Source organism: Callithrix jacchus, chromosome 8 (genome assembly GCF_049354715.1).
Source record: "Callithrix jacchus isolate 240 chromosome 8, calJac240_pri, whole genome shotgun sequence".
Classification (NCBI taxonomy): Eukaryota; Metazoa; Chordata; class Mammalia; order Primates; family Cebidae; genus Callithrix; species Callithrix jacchus.
This window is the reverse complement of record NC_133509.1, coordinates 21732893-21758645: the sequence shown is the minus strand read 5'-3', so window position 1 is coordinate 21758645 and position 25753 is coordinate 21732893. Positions and strand designations below refer to the sequence as shown.

The window sequence follows — 25753 nt, the reverse complement described above, 5'->3', positions numbered from 1 at the left end:
TCCCTGGCAGGCTATGTGAGGGGGCCTGTCACCTACTCTCTGGCTTCCCTAAGGCACAGCTCAAACCTTTTTTGCCACTGAGAACCTTCTCCTGAAGAGTCTTACCCACACCCACAGGCCTCCTCATTTCAGAGCTTTTGGTGGGAGTACAAGAATTGAGACACTGCTACCAGCTGGGAGGAATTGTCCCTAGGGTTCGGTCTCTGGATGGCATGTGAGGATCTAGACCAGGACCCAGATGCCTGTAACCTGAAGGGCAAGGGCCTCGGCTGCCCGGGCTTCACACTGGGAATGCTCGTTTCCCTGGCTTACCTACTTTGACTCCAAAGGTAATAATGCCGACATCCCCCATGAGACAGAGTGACAGACTGAGACCATCGTAGGGTTGCCTGGCTCAGAGTCACCATAGCCAGGCAGAGCTCAGGTCCTGGCCCTGTTCAAGGCTTTCCCAAAGCCTTTCTAGCTCTGGTACCTGGGTTCTTCCTCACCCAGCTGCAGCTCCCCTGCCCCTTCTACCAGGTGACAGAGAACCTGGCCAGCTGTGACCCATAGAAAATTTCACTTTCCTTCTGGTGAGGCATGAGAACCTGCTTGGGGTGGGAGGGAAGAGGGGTCTGGGGGCCCTCCCAGCCCTGCCTCTGGCATTTGAAAAACGGCGACTGAGCAGCAGCATGGTTTCAACTAGACAAAGAGGCCACTAGGTTTATAGCCTGGCCTCAGACAGCTGCTGCCATGTCACCTTCTCTTCTGTATGTGCTGACCTGGCATCCCACCTAGTTAAAGGTCTTCAGGCCTCCTGCCCCCTGGGCATTTTCCCCACTCCCTGCCCAGGCACAGCTGTCCTTGTCCTGGACCCATCTTCAGAGATGCTTGTCCAGCACACAGCTTTGCTGGATGTCGCAGGCTGGGCCGGGCCCCCTGCCCTGCACTGACATCTTTGTGAGTCTCAACTAGACTGAGCTGCAGCTTCAGAATCAGGACAGGCTCTGACTTAATTGATATGACCCAGGACAAGGGTATTTCTTGATGGTGTCATGTCTGCTTAAGTTCTTGGCCTGTATGGTCTCTTTAGGGCACAATGCTCCTCTGTCCCATGCTTAGGTGCCCACATGTGGCCACGAGAGCCTTTCCTTCCACCATCCATACATCAGGCTGTTGTCCAGGCATGTGTGGCTCCAGGCAGAAGCGTGAGTGCAGAGCCAGGCCTGGGCGGATGTTCCGCAGGTGCTGCAGGAGCTGACAGCCTTGGCCAGGCAGTCCATGGCCATCCATTCCTCTTCACTGCAGTGGGCCCCTAGTCCACCATCCTTCCAGGGCAAGGCCTGGACCCAAACTGACTTTTGTCTGCCCCTGGTTTCCCTTGTGCCTGCCAGGTTCTTGGCTGAGCATGATGGTCCTGCCCATTTCCTTGATTATCCACGATAAGGTTTATAGAGCCACTTGGGAACATCACATCTGTCTACCAGGTCCTCACCAGAGACAGGACTGCCTTGGGCCAGGCCTGTTGGGACCCAGATTCAGTGGCTTCAATCTAGGCAATGGGCTAATAGGCAGCTGTCACTGCTCCTCTGCTTGGGGGATGCAGGAGAGGAAGGTCAGGCAGGAGATCTGCTTGGCAGCCACCTGTGCCTGTCTCACCTGGCTGCGGGTGCATTGGAGGCTGAACCCCTTTCTTGATCTACAGGTGTGGATTTCAGGTTTCCAATGGTTGTCAGGGTGTGCTCCAGTGCTCTCCTGGCCCTAGGGAACGCTGGGCTCCATGAGGCCTTGGCCTAGGCAGGATTGTTTCCCACACTGTCATCTCCCCATACAGTCACCTACCCAAACACTGGGCTGCAGGCTCTGGTATATGTAAAAGTTCAAAGGCAAAAGTCAGCCCTTCCGCTCTCCCGGAGTGGGTGGCCCCTCCCCTCTCAGAGTGGGCGGGGACAGGAGTTGCAGGAGCAGCTTTCCTTGGGATGCCACAGGTCTCTCTGGAGCTGCCTAGCCACGCCTCCTTTCCTTTCATCTTTCTCATGACCAATGGGATTGGAGCATGAAGGCCACGCCCCTGTTCTACATTCTAGTGTGGCCCTGGTTACGCCTCCTCTGTCTCAGACACACAGCTGCCTGGTAGAGGAGTGGAGCTGCTTACCAGTGCTCCTTTGAATTGTGCTGATGTGGCCCCAACCCCACCTCCCTCTCCAACCCCACCTCCCTCCCCCATCCACCATGTCGATGTCAGAAGAAATTCGCAAGATGATAGCCTCGGCTAGGAAAAAGGTAACATGCACACAGATCCCCTCCGACAGCAAGACCGATGCCAGAGTCCATAACACTTCTGAGACACACCAGACGGGGTGGGCCCCTAACCCTGCTGCCTCTGGGCTCCCCCTACCAACGTCTTGTCAGTCAGCCCCAACCCTTCAGCAAGGAGCCCAGCCCCTACCCTTGCCAATCACCCCAGGGTGACTTTGGATGTGTAACTCCTGAGGCTCCCCGCTCCCTACTTGGACCTCACCTTTTCCTGACCCAAGCCTGACCTCCCTGGGCTCTGTGGGCTCCTGTCTCTAAGGACCTGGGTCTCCCAGCCCCCAACCTCACCAGTCATTTCTGGGTGACTTTGGGCTGGTGACTCCTGGGAATCCCTGCTGCAGACTCTGCCCTCCCCTCCTCCTACCCCAGGGTGACCTCCCTGTGCTCTTTGGGCTGGCATCTCCAAGGACCTGGGTCCCAACCCTGCATCCCCCTCCCCCATCATGGAGCAGTGACTCAGGCATCTCGTGGATGTGGTCCCCTCCCCCAGGGGGAGTGGAATGTAGCGATGTCACAGTCCCCCTAGGAACCATCATTCCTGCTACAAGACCAGCCTTTGATCTTACCGCCCAGTCCCCTAAGCATTCTCATAGCATTTCTGGCTCCTCTGGTCCCAGCACACATTTCCAGCTGGCTGGGGAATGTGGACTATGGGACCTAGGAGCGAGAGGTTTTAGGCTGCCCACTCCTTTAACATAGACCTTGACAGTGTGAAAAGCCTACACTTCCCTCGTGAGCTCAAAACATTGACAGTGTCTCTGGGTGGCAATGGGAGAATGGGTTTGGTTTGGTTTTCTCTCAGGCTTCTACTCTCCAGAGAGACTTTCATGTTACTTTCTGAGTTCTCCAGCTCATCTTCAAATTCTCCATGGTTTTGGGACCAGACTGCCCTCAGTCACTGGCCTCTGGAGTGAGATTTGCTCATCTTCTGTGGAACAGATCTTGGGAAATTGAAACTGACAGCTTGAATCTTCCTCAAATCATTGCAACTCAGGCTACTTTGAATGCCACGGGATAAACATGGGACATCTTTCTGAAGCATCAGTTTCCCTTGAGTCTCTAGAGAGAGCAAAAGCATTAATGTACTTAGGGATGACAGTCACATAGGTTTCTAAGAGTATACCAGACCTCTCTCAATAAGACTTGGGTTGTCCTCCTTCTGATGAATTCCCAGATTTAACAGAAAGGCTGCCTTCTGCCATGAGGACACATTGATATAAAAGTGTGAGAGGTACTGGTGCTCTTCTTTTTTTTTTTTTGAGATAGAGTTTTGCTGTTGTTACCCAGACTGGAGTGCAATGGCACAATCTCGGCTCACCGCAACCTCTGCCTCCTGGGTTCAAGCAATTCTCCTGCCTCAGCCTCCTGAGTATCTGGGACTACAGGCATGCACCACCATGCCCAGCTAATTTTTGTATTTTTAGTAGAGATGGGGTTTTACCATGTTGACCAGGATGGTCTCGATCTCTTGACCTTGTGATCCACCCACCTCGGCCTCCCAAAGTGCTGGGATTATAGGCATGAGCCAATGCTCCCGGCCAGTGGTGCTTGTGTGAGGCTGTATGACTCTAAACCACACGGCATACAGTTCCTGCCTACTTCATGTTGATTTTTCTACCTCTGCCTGTGGTTTTGGTCTCTGGCAGTTGCTGATTCGTGGCAAAACCCTAGAGCTTGGAGTCAGAGGAATGAGTTTAAGTTCTAGTATTACTTTTTCTCTCTCTTTTCTTTCTTTCTTTCTTTCTTTTTTTTTTTTGTCATGACATCAATCCCTCTCAGTCACTAAGTGAGTGTGACAACACAGTATAGAGTTGTTGGTGGCATTAAATCAGATGGTGTATAACAGTATTTTGTAAAAACTGTAAAGTAGGTTGTGACTGTAGGGGTTTGTAGTTCTCATGGGCATTACTGCTCTTTTTCCCACAGTTAAAAGAATTTCAACAAAGAAACAGCCCTGCTGCTCCATCTCGAGTGAGAAGAAGAAAGAAAAGAAACAACAGTAGCCGTGAGACATCCGCTTCTGATGGTTGCCAGTCACCATGCCATGTGAGTCTTGGCTGGCCAGGCTTCTGGGGAAAAGGGGCCCAAGGGGGCAGTAGAGGGTAATTGTTAAGGTTGTGGAAGAACTTCTGGGTACTGGTTAGGAATTCTGGGTTTGAATCCCGCCTCTCCATCTGCGAGGGATAGGATTTAGGGCAAGTTCCTTGAGCTTTTTAAGCCTCTCCTTTCACATCTGTGAAATAGAGGTGATGTTGTCTGACTTCCATTTGTGAGGGTGAAATGAGATTCGTTATTGCTGTTGTTTTGTTAATCCCTAGTACATGGCCTGCTGTAAACACCCAGGACACCCAGGAAATGGTCCTTGCTGTTTGGTTTTCCTCACCCCCCATCTCAAGGGGAAGCCAGCCCAATGAGAACAGCCATTTGCTGTCAGGCTGTCCCTTTAAGAGTCACTGAAAGGGCCCCAGGGGGGATGGTGGGAGATAAGAACCATGAGAGGAGCTGGCACAAAAGAATTATGGGACAAAGGGTCTGAGGGAGGCAGAACGGAAAATGCTGCCAGCTGATGGGAAGAAAGGAAGTCAGAGGCTTGGACACTGAGGGGGACAGAACATCTCCATGTGCACTCTCATCTCTTGTAGTCAGCAGCAGGTGGTCACAAGGAGGGCCCTGCACCGTGTGCCACCATGAAAGATCCAGAGGTAAGAGGCCCTGAGCTGAGGTACAGTGACCCTGCAGGCCAGCCCTCCACCCTTCTCCCACAGTGGCAGCTGGGTGCCCCTCTGCCAGCCGAGACAGCCGCACACATCCCAACCATAATGATTGTTCTCTCTACCTCTCCCCTAATCCTCCTCCAATTCCTCTCCGCATGCGCCTCAGAGCGCACACCAAGTACAAATAGCCCTGGACTCGAGCTCAGTCACAACCAGTGAACTGAATAACACCATCGACTTATTGGTAAGAGTCCAGTGGGGTCCCCTGATTCCACGCTGCCAATCCTGGGCTCCAGTTTCCCCTTGGGGCTGCTGTGGGTGAATTGAAGGGTGCTATGGGGAGCCAGCACTGGACGCAGAGTTTGGAGGCCAAATGCCCGCCCTGCCCTTACCTGGCTGTGGCCTTGGCCAAGTCCTAGGTGGGGGACTGGGCACTTGGCCCTTGGACTGTGAAGGTACAGAAGAGTAGCTTTAGTATGTTACCATTTGTGTAGAGAGAGGAAACGTGTGTGTGTGTGTGTGTGTGTGTGTACATACTATGATAATATACATAAAACATGTCTGCAAGGATTTGTAAAAAACTCAGGTGAGAGCACAGGTGGCTGGGAGATACTTCCCTTCTGTACCTTCTAAGTTTTGGACTATGTGAATGTATCCTCCTTTCAAAATATGAGCAAAAGATTCATTTCCCCCTTCCCGTCTGTGCCTCCACACCCAGCAGAAAAAAAAATGGACTGAGAGAATCAGATGGACCTGGGTGTTCAAATCCCAGCTCTGTCTAAGTGATCTTAGTCAACCACCTAACCTCTAATACTCCATGTTTTCCATCTCCACAATAGAGGTAATGGTAGTAACCGCCCCTCATGGTGGTTGTGAGGTTAACTGGGACTGTTCGCACGCTACCTGGTGACGCACTCAATCAAGGTTCCAACAGCGGTAGTAACTACAGGAATAAAAATAGGATATGATGTGACCTCTCTGGGCCTCTGTTAGCCAGCTGTAATTGTGGCCTCTTTCCCTGTGCCTTCCAACTTTACTGAGGTCTTTTAAAATCCAGACCACGGGATGGGACGTGACTTGATCTTTACTGACCGAGTTGTGTGTTAAGCCCAGCCCTAGCCCTTTTAAGGGGCACTGTGTGGAATGGCCCAGGCTCTCCAGATTGAAGCTTCTCGCTCTTCCCCATCCAGCCCTCGAGCCGCCGTGAAGCAGTCCTTGAGCAGCAGGTACAGCAGTTTCTACAGGAGCGGGAACTGCTAAAAGCGCAGGTGGCAGAGGTGAGACTATGCAGAGGGAGGGATGTGGAAGGAAGATGAGCCCAGGTGGCCAGGAGCAGGTGAGGACAGTGACAGCCCTTCCTAACTTCTGGGTCCATTCCTGCAGGTGACGGAGTGTCTTAAGAAAGCTCAGCTAGAAAGAGACGCTTACGCTCAACAACTCAAAACACAGAAGGCGCAGTGGCAGCAGAAAATCCTCACAATGGCAGGAGAAGTGAGAGCTGACCCTTCAGCCCCCACCTTAGATAGGTCACTGGATCTTTCTGGGCATCTGTAAAATGAGACTAGTCCAGCCAGGGGTGGTCACAGGACTGGGCTGTGTGGAGCTGGGGGCGGAGAGGGAGATGGTAGCCTGTCCAGCCACCAGCCCTTCTCCAGGGCCCTTTCCCGCTGTTCTTTGGGCAGATTGAAATATTCAAAATGGAGAAAAGTCAAGACGCAATGAAAATCGAGAAGCTGAAGGGGAGCCTTGCCCACCTACAAAATCTTCTGGGTAAGATGGGGCTGGCGTGACCCGGGAGCAGGACTGGCATCAGAGGGCTGTGGGGGTGGCTTAGAGTGCCCCAGGGAGGTGGGTGGCTGGAAGGGCTTTGAGGCAGAGGGAGAGAGGTCTGTGCTGGGAGATGGCATGTCTTGTCATCTCCATGGGCCTCAGTGTCCCCATCAGAAAGAGGGAGGGTGCCCGTCGTCAGCCACTCACAGTGCTCTCTATCTGAAAGTGGCTTGGAAGACTGGCTACCATTTGGGTGTGAGGAATCATTAGCAGTGAGGCCAGGTTTGGGGAGCTTGAGAGGAGCTGTGCACCCAGAAGAGTTTTTTCTTTTTTAGAATCCAGAGGCCCTTATTGTCTGCTTCCTTTCTCAGCTGAACCCCCGATCCTGAAGCACCGACAGGGCCCTCTGACTTGGAAAGAAAACCTAAAAACTGAAACCAAGTACCTGAGAGATGAGCCACGGGAACAGGAGAGACTGCAGGAGGCAAAAATGAGGCTCTGGGAGACGGAGGTGAGGCTGAGAGAACAGGAGAGGCTTCTTGAGCAGGAGGGGCTCCAGGAGCAAGAGGAGGAGCTGGTGTGTTGCCCACCTGGGGAGCCTGCCCTCCTCCCCAGCCCTCCAGTCCTTTGTTTTCCCACCTGTAAAATGTGAGAGTGTAGCCCTCCCATGAAATGGGCTTTCTAAAGGCACCTGGGAGCCAGAACCCTGCTCTGATGGCTGTGGGAGAAAGGAGACAATTTTTCTAACCTGCCTCCACCCTTCCTGGTGCCATGGGAGGCAGACACCAATCTGGACATCATCATTCCAGCTCGAGGCATGGAGCCCCCTAGTCATAGGGCAAGAGACAGTGGTGTGAGAGACTCTTTATGCTGGGTGCGGTGGCTCACACCTTTAGTCCCATCACTTTGGGAGGCTGAGGCAGGGTTTGAGATCAGCCTGGCCAACATGGCGAAACCTCATCTCTACTAAAATTACAACAACCACAAAAACAGCAAAGCTGGGCGTGATGGTGCACACCAGTAATCCCAGGTACTCAGGGGGCTGAGGCATGAGCATCGCTTGAGCCAGGGAGGTGGAGGTTGCGGTGAACTGAGTTTGCACCACGACTCTCCAGCCTGGGCCACAGAGTGACACTCTGTCACAAAACAACATTAAAGTCTCCTTAGATCCAAACTGGATTCGGACCTTGATTCCACTGGTCACCATTCAACTGCTTTGCATCTCTAAGTCTCTGTTTCTTTACCTTCCAAAGGAAGTTAGCATTTTCCTTGTGTGGGTGCTGAGGAATAAATGAGATGATTCGTAGAAAGCGTTAGGCATGTAGCACACTTGGCAGATGGTGATTGGCTCCCTCTGCTTTTCCAGCAGTCTGTGGCTACAGTTTAAATGGTGGAAAGAAGGATGTGAGATTTGAGGCTGTGGAAGGAGACACGGGGTTCTAGGCAAGGGAGGCAGTCTCTTGGGCTGGAGCCAGGGGCCAGGCGTGTGGGCAGGCCACCTTCCTCTGTGGTCCCTCCCAGACCCCCTTATGCTCTTGGTTTCCCTGCCTTCTGATTCCTCTGGACCCTCATCCCTTCCGGGAGCCGGTGGTCAGACACCTTCGTGACTGACAGGTGCACCCTCTGAGGCCCCAAGGGAAGGGGCTGTGCTCTACCTCCCTGCCCCATCTGTCCTGTGTATGCCTCTACAAGAACCCTCACCTCTTGCCTTCAGGTGCCATTTCTGAACGCTGCTAAAGCCAGTGCCCAGGAGGAGCAGGCACGGCTCTGTGAGCAGCTCCAGAAACAACAGGTGTGCTGCCAGCACCAGGCTCAGCTGGGGGCCTCGGCCCTGAAGGAGCCAGAGGCAGCGGCCACAGCCACAGGGACTGGGAGCGAGTCTGGGTGTGGGGAGACCCAGCGGGCCCTGCAGGGAGCTCTCGACCAGCTGCAGGTGAGTGAGTACTGGCAGGGGCCAAGAAGGGTGGGGAAGGGGGCAGGTCGCTCCTGAGATGTGACCCCATTATTTCGGCTCCAGAGAGACTTCATGGACATTTTGAAGGAGAATTCATACCTGAAGGAGCGGGTGGAAAAACTAGAGCTCGGATTCATTCAGCTCTCTGGAGAGAGAGACATGATAAGTGAGCAGGAGGCCAGGCAGGGCAAGGGGAGCTGCAGGGTGGTGGGAGGGACCCCAGTGTCTGAGCCTGTCCTCCCACAGGAAAGTCCGTCAAACCAAATGACCGTCAGAGGGCAGTGGCCAAGACCCAGCACCAGAAGAATGATGTTAGCATGCTGTCGCAGGCTGAGGAGGGGATGAAGGTAAGGTGTACAGCATCTCTGCAGGGGTGAGGGGGATGGGGATAGGCATGAGCATGGGTGCTGGCACCGGCATGGCAGCTGAGCACCCCTATCTCCAGGTAAAGCTGCTGGAGCTGCAGGGGCCAGTGATGCAGCTTATGATCGACCATGAAGTCCAGCACCCTGCTAATGAGCCCACTCCAGGGGCCCCAGCCCCCCAGGAGCCTGGTGCTGCTGACAAGGATGGTGAGTAGAGCCCTCAGGCGGGGTGGGCAGGCAGGAGCAGGGGAGGCTGGCACTGCACTCATATCCCTGCCTCCCTCTCTCCAAAGAACTTTGTGAGGTGATCCTCGCTGACAGCCTGCAGCCTGCAGGAGGGAGGGGTACACCAGAACCCCACTGCACAGCAGATGGCACATGGCTTTGTGAGCTGCAGGACAGCCAGCAACACCGACCCTTGGGCAGCAGTCCCTCCACGCCATGCTTTTACCAGGCTGTGGGCGAAGGAGCGGGTAAACATCACGATCAGCTAAGAGCTGGCCCAGAAGTTTACAAACGAACAAAGTTATAGGGTTAGTCTTCACGTTTACTTCATTTGAATGTTAGAGCCACTTAGGATGATTTGTGTTTCTAATCTATAGTTTATTTGTAAAAAGTTAAAGGAGAGTGGATCTTCGTGTGGCTCTCACTGATGTTCACTTTGGCATTTTTTAGAATATTTCATTTTTAATTTGATAATCGTAGGTCATTAGCATGCCTATCGAGTTTGCCCTTACATGGTGGGAGTTCAAACACACAAAGACCCACTATTGACACAAAACTATTCTCGCTAGTTTGGAATAGGCTGCCATGGTTTTTTAATGTTATTGCAGCATGTGTATTCATTATGGAATTCAGATACAATTTGCTTATGTTCTGCTATGATATTTGATCAAATCCTATTTACAGTGAGCTCTTAATTAGCTCAATATGTGCTTTGCCCTCACGTGCACACTGTTTATTACTTTGTAAGATGCCACTGTGAGTACTGACATTTAGAGTTGTTGAAAGGCCGAGAACTGGAAACAGCCTTTCTTCCTTGTTCTGTGTATTGCAAATGGGAGTAATAACATTTTGGGGAGCTTTTAAAATCTCACAGAAGAGGAAAGCGGCCTGCTCTGGCTGGTATGTGCAGAATAGAGTAGTTCATTGGTTCCCGTGCCAAGAATGAGTGCTGCGCTATGGTAGTTCTTTTAGGGTTTTTCTGTGCTCTGGGCTCATGAAGATACTGCATGATAAGCTGCAGCAGCTGTACTCTTTTTTATGACCTACAAAGAGATGATTTCTGAGGAATAAAAGGCTCCCATCTTTGACGGTGGATGTGGAAAACCTTTCCTAGCTTAGAGCATTTACATCTATAATACATTGTAAAGTCAGAGCTCCTGTTACCTGTTTTAATCCCCTGACTCTAAGTCTCAGTACACAAAAGGGCACTGGTTGGCATTCTTCTTAATGTATTTAGTAAAGGCCATAAGAAATCCTTTAAGATAAAGTGTAATTTATATATATATACATATATATTATATACAGGAATGGAAATTTGTATCTTAGAATGGATAGGCACTAAATATTGATGACTGAACAGTTAATGTTTTAGGACACTTGGTATAGTGAGTGCCTTGCACACAGAAAAAGACCACGGATGAGATTATCCTTTGTATCATTTCACAGTTTTAAAAATTGCTATTGATTACAGTTCACATAGCAAGTTGCTGATAAAATGTCTGTTTTCATAAAACATCTCCAACAACAACAAAATCCTTTCAGAGTTTAAATGTCCAGAAAAAAAATAAAAATTTTAATAAAAAATTTAAAAAAGTTTAAATGTCCCTGGAACAGGCACACAGGGTGTAGTCAAGAATGGACTAGAGTGCAGGAAAGCCGTGTGACACCTGGCGTCCCTCTGTGTTCACGGAGCTTCTTTGAGGCGAGATTGACTTGACCGTCCAGACTTCTCTGGCTAATACCTATTCTTCAACCACCTTGGTTACTCTGACATAGGAATTGCCTTGTTTTTCTTCAATGAAAAGGACTTTAAACAATAATCACAAACCAAAAATAATAATCACAAACATTATTATAAACTAATATATGTGAGAGTACTTGGCTGGAAAAAAAGGAGTTTCAGTAGACAGAATTGTACTATATTTGACAATCAAAGAGAAGTTTATGCAACGTAAAATGTTTATAGCCTGCAGTGCCATCTACTGTTTGTGAATGTCAATGTATTAAATCAGGAAAAGTGTCTAACAATCACAGAGTTCTATTTCCTCAGCAAGTTCTTTACCAAGAGAGAAATATGTTTTTATACCTTTCAGTTTCAGTTAGAGGCACATTTTGTGCAACATTTATGTTAATGTGTCTCTACATTATGAATGAATTCTTTCAGTCAGACATTGCATAAATCATAACTTTATGATGGTTGGGACAGAATCAACAGTTGAAACTTCATGAAGTTCTAATGTCCATGTACCAAAATACCTCCCATTGTTAGGATGGAGGGAGATATGCATGTGTGCTCCCTGAAGGGGAGATTCCTAGTTACTGACCGTCTCCACGTTTAGCATTTGGCATCTTCATGATACTTTCATAAATATGGCATTAATAGGAGAGCACTCATACAATTTGACAGATGGAATAACACATTTGCCTGCATTCCCTGAAAGAGTACAAATATTGGGTCCTGGTGATTTGAACTGACTCTTCCAAATTGTAGGGATTTATCAATGTATCAGATAAACCCAGTTTCAGAACGATCAAGGAAAACTGTTAGACCAAATAATGCGGCTAATTAACAGTGGTATGATTTCTAGCCGGGGGCTTAAAATGGACTTAAAGTTCTGTTTTGTGTTTTATTTCTGAACTTGCCGCTTTTGCATTCTTTGAGTTCAGTTTAAAGACAGTTACTCTAAGTCCATTTTCAACCCTCGGGCTAGAAATCGTACCCCTGTTAATCAGCCACATTATTTGGTCTAACAGTTTTTCTTAATCATTCTGAAACTGGGTTTATCTAATACATTGATAAATTATTTCAAAGGGATTTTGATAGTTCAAATCACTTCACTTTTACCCTAAGAAATACAAATGACTAGGAATGACCTTCAGATAGTGTTTAGCATCTGTACCCAATCTGATGATAACGTGTTCATCAGGTACCTGTGGAGTAAATCCCATACAGGCATGTTTAAGCTGAATGGCAGTCAGGAAAATACATTTACTATATTAACCGAAATATCACTCTGAGTAGGCATTTTGTCATCTATTTAAGACAAATCTAAAAGAACGGAAATCACATGACAGTGACTTAAGTCTTTCTTCAAAGTGCACGTGAGTCTCCTGCAGTACTTCATTCAGCCAAGTGTCTGTTCTCTTCCTCATTCAGTAGAAGGCAGCTTTCAATTGGCTTAGAAGGCAACATCAGGTTAGCGTTCATCAAAAACACAGAATTTTAAAATGTGTGTTCAACTGACCAAATTTGAATTTCTGTAGGAAGAATCAAAATACCTGTTTAAAGATTGCAAAATATGTTACTCATTTTTAAAGGATTTTATTAAACCTGATAGGTTTTCCAGAAATGAATAAAACTCAGTTCTAAAACCAAAGCTGATTTTTAGAAAATTTGAAAATGTAAATCAGTCCTATCCTATCCACAATATAGTTTCTCTAAAACTTTATCTTAAAGAGTTATTTTAAAATAACTATTAAAAAAATAACTGGTCTCTTAATGTTTTGAAATTACTTAAAACATTTAAAAATATGAATATTGCAGTTTAGAAGAAATAGGGGGAAGGAAAAGTGAAGAAATGCCAATTCCAGTCCAAAGCTTTAGTTGCCAAGTTTTCTAAGAATGACTTTTACCACTGTCTGAACTCCTGTGAACAGAATGTAAAATGGAAATTCTGAGCCTTTTGTCTAAAGCAACAATATTGAGTGCTGCTGTGATGCTCCTGTGATGTAATAAATTGTTCAGTTGCTGCAAAGCGCCATTTCTGCCTTAAAATTTTGTGCGTCTTGACAGCTATGGTATTAAAGGTATTGAGACTGCAAACGCTGGGCACACTTGGCATGAGATAATCTGTTTTTATTTTTACAAAATTGTAATATAACTATGCAAGTGTGTTTATTAAAAGAACACAAACTAATAAAATTTATGAGATTAAAAGTTATGGGATAAAAAAGTCATTGGATAAAAAATGGAAAAGTTGTGGCAAAAAGCATTGTGGATAAAAAGTAGAAAAATTTTATGAAAAGTGATAAATGTTATGAAAAGGAAGTTATGAGATTTTCTTTTTAAGTCATGGGATAAAAATAAAAATAAATAACAGCAGGCTTCTGTCAGCAAGGCCTGGAGAAGGGGGAACTGGAGTCTCTACCCCCACCATGTGCCACCCCTTCCCAGTCACCCCTTTATTGTTAAGGCAGCAAGACAAGACCCCTGTCTAATGGGGAAAGACAGACCTTTTGCCAGCTTGACCAGGGCTGAGTCCTTAAATCTCTGGATGACGATGGTTGTTATTTAGGAGCCAGAGGCTGCTGGAGTTGGTTGGTTTGGAGGAGGCCTGATGGCCTCCTTCCTCTCACCAAAGCAACTTTTCCCTCAGGGGGCTCCCATCTTATTCAGAGAGGCAGCTGAGGCAGGACAGTGTCACTAACTGTGGACCAGGTGAGGGCATGGGCTGCTGGGGTGACCCCCTTCCCCAGTGTAGGTATTATATCTGTGTAACATTTTATATATTTTAGGGGTTTGGGGTGCCCCCTGTATCGTACCTGGCAGAGGGTGGAGCTGGCACATGGGGAGGAGGTTCAAATAATTATTTGCAGTTGGGAAACTTGTTTATTGATAGCAGAGGACAGTATTTTGCTTTTTATTTTGGAATAAATGCATTTAGTCACACTGCTCAGCCTGGTATATTCCTGTTTCCCTCACTGGATCCTGGAGTTTGTGCCACTGAATGAGGAGCCCCAGTGTCTGAGCATGTCCAGCTGGGCTGTTGGGGACCTTCCAGGCCTGTTACCTGTGTGCTGCCTGGTGACACCTGGGGGATTTCACGGGGACTGCCATGGCACTTCTGGCCCTGACAGCCAGCAGGCTCGGAAGCCTGATCTAGGGGTGGCCGGGAAGGCAGGTACCAGCACCCAAAGGCACTGACTTCCATCCACCCTAAGCATCTTTCTTCCATCCCCCTGCCTTCCTCCCCTGTCTGCACCTGGTGGCCTGTTCTGTCTCTCTAAAGTACCAGCTGCCCGGCAGGTTCCCTCTAGGCTGAATTCATGGCCCTGCCCCCTAGTGGCCAGAGCCAGCTTCACAGGATAAGACCAGCTAAGCCCCAGGGGCTTTCCAGGAACAGTGTCCCTTGGAAAGGGTGGGGCCTTTTCACCACTCCCAACAGCACCCCAGAAATGGTCTGCCCTTTCCCCTCCCCTGAGCTCCACAGAGAACACAGTCCACAGAGGACACATTCCCCGTCATCTAGAAATGGGTTTGACTCTCAGCCAAGGGACAGCAGGACTGGTAGAGACTGTCAGACCATGGGGCTGCCTGCACAGCACCCCCATGCTTGGCGGGAGCTGGAGGGATGGAGGGGCTTGGGTGTCCACATGCCAGGCATGACAGGGAGGCTCACTGGAGGTGGGGCACTTTGGAGGGGCAGTGTCAGGGGACAACTTTCTCTTGTTGGACCACAAGACTCCACAAGGACAGCATGGTGACTGACTCCCAGTGCCAGAGGCGAGGTGGTTGGCCAAGTGTAGGTGTGTATATATATGTGAGTATTTCTAGATATTTCTAGAACAGGGCAGGGGCGTGCCACAGAGGGGGACGGTCACATCTGGATGTGTCAGCTCACCACTACAACAGACTAAGTCACAGATGAAGGGGGCTGGCTTTGTGGCTGGGTGAGTCACAGAACAGTCGCCCAGGCAGGTTTGGAAAGGGAGGTCTCCGACAGGAGGGGGGAATCTGTGTAGAGGTCAAAGGGGGACCTGGGGCGCTCAGGATGGGATGGACTTCCCTGTCCCAACCAGCTGGCAGTTGCAGATAAAGCAGAGAGGAAACCGGAGAGAGAAAAGCGAGGAGAGAGCTGGTGAGGTAAGCACAGAGCAGGGGCACTGCAGCAGCTGGGGTAGGGCTGGGCAGGGGAGGGCACAGGTGCAGGTGTGGCAAGGTTCCTGGAAAGGGGCTGGAAGGGAAAGGGAAGGAAGGAGGAGGAAGGAGCTGGAGCTTCACAGGTAGTGCCCGGGGGCTACGGCAGCCCTCCCCATCCAAACACGCTGGCCTCTCCCACGGCACCCAGGCAGTGCACCCACAGTTCAGACCCATGTTGACCACTCTCAGACTGCCCTCTACCCTGGTCACCCTGTCTTCCAATCCACTGGCCCAGGGCCACCCCTCACCTTGGGGAGACCCACACAAGAGCCACCAGGCCTGATAGAGAAGGAACACTGCCTGAACCAGGAGGGTGAAGCTAAAAGGGCTGGATGGCTCAAGGGAGTGCCCAAGGCCCCTTTTGTCGGTGTCCGGCATGTCTGCCAGGGGACTACTGACCTGCAGGAGTCCCCAAGACCGCCAACGTAGATGTCTCCTTCAACCTGAGGGAGAGAGTGCGCGGAAGTGAAACAAAATAGAAAAGCGGAGTCTGGAGGGCTGGCTTAGGCTACGTCCAAGCAGCAATTTTATTTTTGCAATATGTTTCCTTATATACTTTCCTGAAGTCCAAGTTGTTTACACCAGATCAACGTACTTAAGTTACAGTAAGCAAGTTATGCCCACTAAGTTATGCCCAGTAAGTAAGTTAATCCCATTAAGTAAGTTACGCCCAGTAAGTAGGTTACTTTCAGTAATTAGGTTACGCCCAATAGATCAATGTAAGTAAGTTACAGTCACGCCCAGTAAGCTATGGGAAGTAAGTTACAGTTACACCCAGTAAGTTACGGTAAATAAGTTACCAAGTGTAAATACTTAAGTTAATATTTTACAATGAAGGTAACAAGGGTCCAAAATGAACACAAGCAATAAACCATAAGAAGCCGAAAGTGGACACATTGCCTCCCAAGTCCTCATATCCATAAAGTAATGTCTGTTAATTATTTAGAATAACACAGTCCCTCTCTCTGTTCCTGCTTTCCCTCAGCTCGACTCCCCCAACCAGGGATCTGTGTCTGGGCTCAAGCTCACCGTATGGCGAGGCCCATTTCCCAGGGGCCTCACACGGGAGCGATCCCCACAGATTCCCTCACCCTTTGAGTGGTCAGAAAGCCCAGGACCCTCTGAAGGGACCCTGGGGGAGGTAGGGAGGGCAGGCAGCTGGATGCCAGTGGTCATAGACTTATAAGTCTAAGTGGGGACCCTCAGCTGGTCGGTGAGGGGGCGGGGGTTGCAGGTCACAAAGTTGAGGCTGGGCCCTTCCTGCAGGGAAAAGCAGAAGAGGGAGAGTCCATGGCAGGGGAGGCGGGTTAGCTCTCTGGACAGAGCTCAGCCGGGCCAGCAGCCACTGTGGTCCCTCGGCTGAGTAGGGGGTAAGAGCAACAGGCCAAGGTGCGTGAGCCTGCTGGCTGGCAGTAGTGTTTCAGAGGGGGCCAGGGACCCTGTCTTCAGTCACATGACAGCATCTACAAGGGACCTGGGAGGGAGGGGAGGGGGCTGTGTGTCCTGCCTGGCCTGTGAGGTGTGTGCTAGGATGATCATGTGTATGGGACTCTCAAGCTTTTACCTAGATCACCACTTGATTGCCGACAGACAAAGGAGGTGAGACCCTATCACCCTGGCTCTGCAGTGGATTGGCTCTTGGCATTCCCAGGCTGGGAGCTGGATGCCCTGCCTGGCAGCATGACTCACACTGCAGGACAGACACAGCGGGCCCAGGATGACGTTTCTAGGCCTCTGGCTCTGAGTCCAGCCCCACACACAACCCCTCCAAGCTCGCAGCCCTACACCATAAAGGACCCACTGTGCCAGCTTGGGCATAGAGCCTGTTCCACGAGCCCTAGGCTCAGCCATGGAGGCCTTGGGGCTCCCAGGGAAGAGAGGACAGCAGCACAAGGACAGAAAGCTGGAAGAGCAAGTCTGCAGCTCCAGAAGGGTGGGGCAAGGAGTCTGGCTCTGAGGTCCCAGGTGTGCCCCGTGTGGAGCTGGCACAGCAGGGTGGGCACACCGTTCATGCAGCAGGGTGGGCGAGACATGTACCTACCATGGCTGAGGCTCCTCAGGGTCACTGAGAGTGATTCAGAAAGACAGCATAAAACCAACATGGCAGCTCACAAGCATGGCTGCAGCAGGCCTGAGGGTGGGGGACACACATGCATGTGTGCACACACTAACACACATGCCCACAAACAACACACACACACCTCCTTCCCCACCACCTCCCAGTGCCCAGCACCCTCACTGGCTGGGATGTGCCACACAGGTCTGGGGCGTGCAGCCACTCGGCACACTGAAGCACACTCCTGGGCAGAGTCACAACACAGATGCTCCCACACACAGAGTCACCAGCTCCCGGCACACTCGTGCCTGGCGTGCTCAGAGGACAACCTGTGCTGCTCATGGAGACAGGGCTTGCTTGCTAATGTCCAACTGTCATTTCTCCACATAAGAGCCTTCCTACTGCCCACAGCACTGAGCCCCATCAAGTCAAACTCCAGACTTTGAAGGTTCTCCACCCTATGCCCACCCTCCCACAGAGCGCTTCCTCATTCTGTCTCTGTTCCCTGCTTTGGCCAGTGGCTGCCCTCGGTGCCCACACTACACCTCTGCCCACACTGCCCACACTGCAGCTCTTTACCCAGATACCCTCCAATTCCTCGCTACATAAGCCTGTCTCAGTCATGCCCCAGACCACAGTGAAGTCAGCCTGCCTTGAAGAAGCTCTCCCAGACTGCTCTTTTCCCCAAGGCAGGGCCATGAGTTGCCAAATGTCTCCTGTGTGTCAGTGAAACTGCAGTCAGAGCAGGCATCAAACCTTACCATAGACCTGGGCACCAAATACACTGAAGAGACTGAACTCACATGGGCAGTTAGCAAAGTGCCCCTACGGCCGCATCTGCAGTTAACACCGCATCCCTGTGGCCACTGTCTCCCTTGATCCCCACAACCACCCTGGGAGAAAGGCAGAAGGTCATCATTTGATAGAAGCCATGCTGAGGCTCTGGGAGGGAAAGGGACTTGCCTAGAGGCCCAGGGTGAGGCAGCATCTCTGGACTCCCAGTGCAGTGCTCTTGCCCAGTACCATGCTGCTTGCCACTACCCGTCTACACTGGTCATCAGGAGGTCACAGGGCAAGCCCCAATCCCTGCCTCATTTTGGTTTATGGGCTCTGGACCCACAGCCCTACCCTCCAGTCATCTGGAGACAAAAACAGATGCTATGGTTCCTCCTTAGAGACTGTGGCCAGTGGAAACAGGGCACATGGGAATCGGAGTGAATGTCCTTGAAGAGGGACATGGGTCAGCAAGGCCGAGACAAAGGATGCAGCAGAACGCTCTTCCCGAGAAATCTTTGGGAGTGAAGCAGGCTTCAGCCACTCCCATCCCTGTCCCTGTAGCCACCCCTACCACATGGGTGTAGACCTAGTAGGGTGGGGGGTCTGGGTGGGGGTGGAGGAAAAAATCAGATTGCCTATGGCCCTCAGCCTCCTTCCCCAGCTGCTTCCATCCTAGCCCAGGCCTGGGAGCCATTCTTACACTCTCACGCTCGTGTGCACGCTCACACACACATCACACACCTTGATGGTCACACAGTCACAGCCTGGCCTCTGCTTCTGTGGGCCACTGGCCGGACACCCCCTGGGATGGCTCAAAGGAGTCAGGAGTTGGAAGTGGGGACATCGGGGTAGCTGAAGGAAATCCACACACTCAGAGCAGATCTGGGTTCAGACTCTGATCTAAGGTAGGCTCCCCAGGGCCTAAGAGGGGAGTTGGATGGAATGGAGGATGCAGGACAGAGAGAAGAAGAAAGGAGGAGGAGTGCAACGTGTGGGCAGCTGCCCAGTGAACATAGAGGGAAATGCCATGCAAGTGCTGGACAGAAGGGGCAGGTGGGATGAGCCCCACAGCCCCCTCCCCAGAAACAACCCCCTCCGGACTCAGCCCTCCCTGGAGGGCAGGCTCCACCAGCCCTCGGCCACATGTGGTTCCAGTACCGAGGGTCCGAGTGCCTGGGATGGAGACGGTCGGTTCTGGCGGCCAGGTCCGATGCTCTGAAATCCAGCACCATTTCTCTCCTGGCCATGCCCGTCCACCAGCCTCTCCCATGCATTCAGCCCCTATGCACCCGGGGACCCCTGGTGGGGTGTGAGGGCACCTGTAGGGAGAGGGCCGAAGGGGTCAGGGAAGCCCCGGTCTGGAGGGTACAGGGGCGCTTCCCCCAAGGCGGACCCAGCAGGCAGAGACCCAGGAGCAGGGACCCGGGCTGGGTTGGGGGCACGGCGGGGGCATGGCGGGGGCTTGGCACTGTGTCCTACGGCTGAACCTGGGAGACCTGCGGACCAGTCTTTTACTCCCACACTCCACTGAACTAGTTTTTGCTTTCATATGGAGTCTCACTCTGTTGGCCAGGCAGAAGTGCAGTGGTACGATCTTGGCTCACTGCAACCTCCGCCTCCCAGGTTCAAGTGATTCTCCTGCCTCAGCCTCACCAGTAGCTGGGATTACAGGCACCTGCCACTACGCCTGGATAAGTCTTTATTTTTAGTAGAGAAGGGGGTTTCATTATGCTGGTCAGGCTGGTCTCAAACTCCCCACCTCGGGATCCTCCTGCCTCTGCTTCCCAAAGTGCTGAAATGACAAGCATGAGCCATCGTGCCTGGCCCGCTGAACTCTTCTTGTCAAGGTCATCAGTAGCCTCAGTGCTGCTGGACCCTATGGTTATTCTCAGTTCGTCTCTTATTTAGTCTCTCAGGAGCACTTGACCTGTTGATCACTCCTTCCTCCTGGATACACTGCCTTCATTTGCACTGGCGAGAACATACTCTCCTGGTGTCCCTTCTACAGCACGGGTTTGTCCTCTTCTCTCCAGTAATCCTTAACATTAGCGTGACCACAGCAGAGTGGTCTTGTCTTTTGTATCCATAGTCCTCTAATGGTCTCATCCAGACAAATGACTTCCAATACCACTCATGCTAGTAATGCCCAATTTTTTAAATCTCCAACCCTTTTAAAAACACTCCTAACTTGGCCGGGTGTGGTAGCTCACACCTGTAATCTCAGCACTTTGGGAGGCCAAGGCAGGTGGATCACCTGAGGTCAGGAGTTCAAGACCAGCCTGGCCAATATGGTGAAACCTCATCTCTACTAAAAATACAAAAATGAGTTGGGCTTGGTGGCAGGCACCTGTAGTCAAAGCTACTCAGGAGGCTGAGGCAGGAGAATCACTTGAACCCAGGAGGCAGAGGTTTCAGTGAGCCAGGATTGCATCATTGCACTCCAGTCTGGGCAACAGAGCCAGACAGGATTTCAAATAACAACCACCAAAAAAAAAACAAAAACAAAAACAAAAACCTCCCAACTCAATATATATTTATCCTGGACGTCTCCCCTCAGAAGTCTAATGGCTGCCTCCAACCCAACATGTCCCAAATTAAATTTCTGAGCCGGGCATGGTGGCTTATGTTTATAATCCCAGCACTTTGGGAGGCTGAGGTAGGAGAATTGCTTGAGCCCAGGAGTTCAAGACCAGCCTTGACAACATAGTGAGACCCCCATCTCTACAAAAAGTTTAAAAATTAGTGGTTGGGCACAATGGCTCATGCCTATAATCCCAGCATTTTGGGAGGCTGAGGTGGGTGAATCACTCGAGGTCAGGAGTTCGAGACCAGCCTGGCCAACATGACAAAACCTGGTCTCTATTAAAAATACAAAAATTAGCTGGGCATGGTGACCAGCACCTGTAATCCCAGCTACTTGAGAGGCTGAGGCAAGGAGAATTGCTTGGACCTGGGAGGCGGAGGCTGCAGTGAGCCAACATCGCACAACTGCACTCCATCATAGGCGACAGAGCGAGACTCTGTCTCAAAAAAGAGTAATAATAAAATAAAAAATAGGTGAGACACGGTGGCTCACACCTGTAATCCCAGCACTTTGGGAGGCCAAGGTGGGTGGATCACAAAGTCAAGTGATCAAGACCATCCTGGCCAACATGATGAAACCCTGTTTCTACTAAGAAAAAAAAAGAAAAAACAAAAAACAAAAATTAGCTGGGCCTGGTGGCATACACCCCGTAGTCCCAGCTACTCAAGAGGTTCACTTGGGGCTGGGAGGTTAAGGCTGCAGTGAGCCCTGGTCATACCACTGCACAGCAGCCTGGGCAACAGGGTGAGACTCTATCTCGGAAATGAAAACAAACAAAAAACAAGTATCAGTCCTTTGCTTAAAACCCCGAAGTAACCGCCTCTCAGCATAAAAGCCAAAGTCTTTTCAAGGGGCTACAAGCTCTTTAATGTCTCCCTCTCCTTCTTGCCCATTCTGCCCCAGCCGAGACAGCTTTCTGACTCTTCTGACATGCCAGGCACAGTCCCATCTTAAGGCTTTTCCACTGTGTCCCCTTCCTGAAATGTTCTCCCCCTGGATAGCCACACGTGGCTTAACCCCTGTAAAATAGCACCTTCTCAGTAAGACCTGCTCTGCCATACACTACTTTGAAATGATTCCCATCCTCACCCCAAGCTCTGCTTAGTTTCTATAAGCTGCTCAGTTCTGTTTCATAACGCATCCCCTGCTAACATACACACTTTACTTATTCTTGATGTTTATGGTCTGGGAAGAAGGAAATTATCCAAGAGTCCTGCTGCAGACACATTGAGTAAGGGCTGATGATGGAAGACAGTGGGGCTGAGGGAAAATGAAGGGTAGGGATGAAGTAGAAACTAGAAGAGAATTGCATGAACATAATGAGTTATGAGTTAATATCCAGAATATGCCAAGAATACCTTCAGGCTGACTCTGAGTGCCCTGCCTAGGAGTTATCCCTGCTCCCCAAGGAGAAGAAAAAAAAAACAACTTCAAATCTATTAGATTAGGCTGGGCATCTCAAAGTGCTATAACCCCAGCACTTTGAGAGGCCGACGCAGGTGAATTGCGTGAGGTCAGAAGTTTGAGACCAGCCTCACCAACATGGTAAAATCCCATCTCTACCAAAAATACAAAAATTAGCCAGGTGTGGTGGTGTGGGCCTGTAGTCCCTTCTACTGGGGAGGCTGAGGCAGGAGAATCACTTGAACCCAGGAGGTGGAGGTTGCAGTGAGCCAAGATTGCACCACTGCTCTCTGGCCTGGGCGACCAACTGAGACTCCATCTTAAAAAAAAAGACCGGACACAGTGGCTCATGCTTGTAATCCCAGCACTTTGGTGGGAGGCTGATGCTGGCGGATCACAAGGTCAGGAGTTCGATATGTGGCCAATATGTGAAGCCCCATCTCTACTAAAAATACAAAAATTCACTGGGCATGGGGGCAGGCACCTGTAATCCCAGCTACTCTGGAGGCTGAGGCAGGAGAATAGCTTGAACCCAGGAGGCAGAGGTTGCAGTGGGCTGAGATTGCTCTGTTGCACTCCAGCCTGGGTGACACAGCAAGACTCCATCTCCAAAAAGAACAGAAAAAAAAAAAAAAGAAAAAATCATTTAGATTTTTAAAAGTAAATGATCTGTAATTTTTCTGTTTGTTTTAGAGACAGGATCTTGTTCTGTTGCCCAAGCTGGAGTGCAGTGATGTGATCATGGCTCACTGCAGCCTTGAACTCCTGGCCTCAAGCGAGCCTCCCCACTCTTGCCCCCAAATTCCCACCATTATAGGAATTATAGGTGCTGCCACCATACCTGTTTTTTTGTTTTTTTTTTTTTTTTGGTAGGGACTGAGTCTCACTATGTTGCCCAGTCTGGTCTTGAACTCCCAGACTCCAGTGATCCTCTCACCTTGGCCTCCCTGAGCGTTGGATTACAGGCATCAGCCACCATGCCCAGCCTGGTGATGTAGTTCATGAGTATTTACTATACTTTATAATTTACATGCTGTGTATATTATTTTCCAGCTATCGAACCATATATATACATATACATACACACACACACACATATACATATATATGTATATATATTTTTTGAGACAGGGTCTGGCTCTGTTGTGCAAGCTGGGGTGCAGCGGCACAATCATAGCTCACTGTGGCCTACAAGTCCTGGATTCAAGTGATCCTCCTCCCTCAGCCTCCCAGGTAGTCACGACTACAGGAATGCACTACCATGCCTGGCTATTTCTTTAAGATTTTTTTTTTTTACAGAGACGGGATCTCCTTTCTCTTTCTCTCTTTCTTTATTTTGCCTAGTCAGGTCTTGAACTCCTGGCCTCAAATTATCCTCCCAATGTGACCTCACAATGCACTGGGGTTACAGGCATGAGCCACCATGCAGCCCCTACAAAATCTGACTGTTATCCAGGTGCTTCTTTTGGACCTCCTAGCTAGACTGCCAGTGGCAAATACTGTTTATTATTTTCCAGCATTTATGTTAATGGATTTCCCATGTTTTACTTGTCTAGGCTAGGGTTTCTCAACAGCAGCACTATTGATGTTTTGGGCTGGAGAATTCTTTGTTATGGGGCTGTCTGTGCCTTGCAGGGTATTCAGCAGCATCCCCAGCCTCCACCTGCCACACGCTAGTACCACTCCTCAGGTGTGACAGCCAAAATGATCTCAGATATTGCCAAATGTTCCCAGGGAGACAAAGTCACCTCCAGGTGAGAACTGCTGACCTGAAAACCTCTGGAACAATGTTAGATCATGGGGATGATAGCACACACTGCTCCTGACCTTACTGGGAATACCTCTAGTATCAAAGTATAGTGGTACCCACATCCTACTGTCTGGGCTGCTATATCACTATACTGTATTAGTCCATTCTCATGCTGCTCTGAAGAAATACCCACGGCTGGGTAATTTATAAGAAAAGAGGCTTAACTGACTCACAGTTCTGCAGGGCTGGGAAGGCCTCAGGAAACTCACAATTATGGCAGAAAACACCTCTCCACGGAGGAGCAGGAGCGAGAAATAGAACCAAGCAAAGGGGAAAGCCTGTTATAAAACCATCAGATCTCCCGAGAACTCACTATCACGAGAACTGAGTGGGAGAAACCGCCCTCAGGATTCAATTACCTCCACCTGTTCCCAGCCCACACGTGGGGATTATTACAGTTCAAGGTAAGATTTGGGTGGGACACAGCCAAACCGAATCATATCCTTCACATTAGCATACTGTATCAAAGTATAATTTTCTTTTTCTTTGAGACAGAGTCTTGCTCTGGCTGGAGTGCAGTGGCACGATAGTTCACTGCAACCTGTGCCTTCTGAGTTCAAGCAATTCTTGTGCTTCAGCCTCCCAAGTAGCTGGAACTTCAGGTGTGAGACATCATGCCTGGCTAATTTTGATTTTTTTTTTTTTTTTAGTAGAGATGGGGTTTCATCATGTTGACCAGGCTGGTGTCAAACTCCTGGCCTCAAGTGGTCTGGCCACTTCAGCGTCCTGAAGTGCTGGGATTACAGGCATGAGCCATCACACCCAGCCTGAAGTATAAGGTTCAGAATATGAAAAGCATGACTTTCATACAAAGAATGAAGGAATATGTATAAGACATTTTCTTTCATTCATAAGGGAGTCAGCAACCGGTGAAGCTACTTCAAGGGTCCAGTGAGCTGAGAGACAGTGTCTGTAGTGCTCCAGGGTGGGCATTCTGAAATGCATTCTGACACAGAGACAAACTTGTTAATATCCTATAGGGAGGCCGGGCACGGTGGCTCACGCCTGTAATCCCAGCACTTTGGGAGGCTGAGGCGGGCAGATCACCTGAAATCAGGAGCTCAAGACCAGCCTGGCCAACATGGTGAAATCCTGTCTGTACTAAAAATACGAAAATTAGCCAAGCGCGGTGTTGGGCACCTGTAGTCCCAGCTACTTGGGTGGCTGAGGCAGGAGAATTGCTTGAACCCAGGAGACATAGGCTGCAGTGAGTTGAGATCATGCTACTGCAGTCCAGCCTGGGCAACAGAGCAAGATTCTGTCTCAAAAAAAAAAAAAATCCTATAGAGAAATAAAACTTCCATCTTTGGGAGTTTTCTACTGGACAGAAATCTGTAAGTTAACATATACATATTCTCAAGTGTATTCATAACATAATGTCAAGTATATTTCCCTACATTAGTGGTTTCCAAAGCATGGTCTCAAATTGGAAGGATCAGCGCCACCTGGGAACATAGAAATGCAATGCTCAGGACCCACCTGGGTCCTGTTGAATTAGAAACTCTGGTGTAGGGCCAGCAGCCAGGCTTTCCACAAGCCCTGCAGTGACTATCATGCACACTAATGTTTGACAACCACTGCTCTAAATAGTCAAATAATCTGTAAAACAAATATCTATGAAACAATGCTTAAAAAAAGGACACACCACAAACCTTTTTAACTTTATTTCTGAATTTAAATATTTTGTGTGATGTTAAATTTGCTGTTTCGTTTTTCAACTTAAGAAAGTTTTCATCTGTTCCTAATTTTCTCTTTTTAAATAAAAATGGTTTTCCAAATATATCTATTTTTCTCTCTTTTTTTTTTTTGAGATGGAGTTTTCCTCTGTTGCCAGGCTGGAGTACAGTGGCCCAATCTCGGCTCACTGCAACCTCCACCT

At 49.7% G+C, this 25753-nt stretch overlaps 1 protein-coding gene and 1 long non-coding RNA gene across 5 annotated transcripts; one reads left to right on the top strand and one right to left on the bottom strand.

Moving 5' to 3' along the window:
• Positions 1–2095: 2095 nt before the first annotated feature.
• Positions 2096–13788, top strand: LOC118145080 (golgin subfamily A member 2-like). Of its 4 annotated transcripts, XM_054239437.2 has the most exons (14): positions 2096–2262; positions 4222–4341; positions 4938–4997; positions 5176–5253; positions 6200–6286; positions 6393–6500; positions 6692–6779; positions 7151–7290; positions 8494–8712; positions 8797–8899; positions 8980–9080; positions 9179–9305; positions 9392–9631; positions 12868–13788. In XM_054239437.2, exons 1-13 carry the CDS (start codon positions 2158–2160, stop codon positions 9628–9630), a joined length of 1575 nt encoding a protein of 524 aa, XP_054095412.1. In that variant the 5' UTR covers positions 2096–2157; the 3' UTR covers position 9631; positions 12868–13788. The 4 variants fall into 4 exon arrangements, with proteins under 4 accessions (XP_054095412.1, XP_078189812.1, XP_054095413.1 ...); XM_078333686.1 differs by lacking the exon at positions 12868–13788 and having other exon boundaries at positions 9392–10894; XM_054239438.2 differs by lacking the exons at positions 5176–5253; positions 12868–13788 and having other exon boundaries at positions 9392–10894.
• LOC144577299 (uncharacterized) lies at positions 11037–24132 on the bottom strand. Its single transcript, XR_013520825.1, has 3 exons — positions 24048–24132; positions 15643–15686; positions 11037–12501 (listed from the first exon to the last, which is right to left on the bottom strand). It is a non-coding gene; the product is annotated as an uncharacterized LOC144577299 (long non-coding RNA).
• Between the last annotated feature and the right edge of the window lie 1621 nt (positions 24133–25753).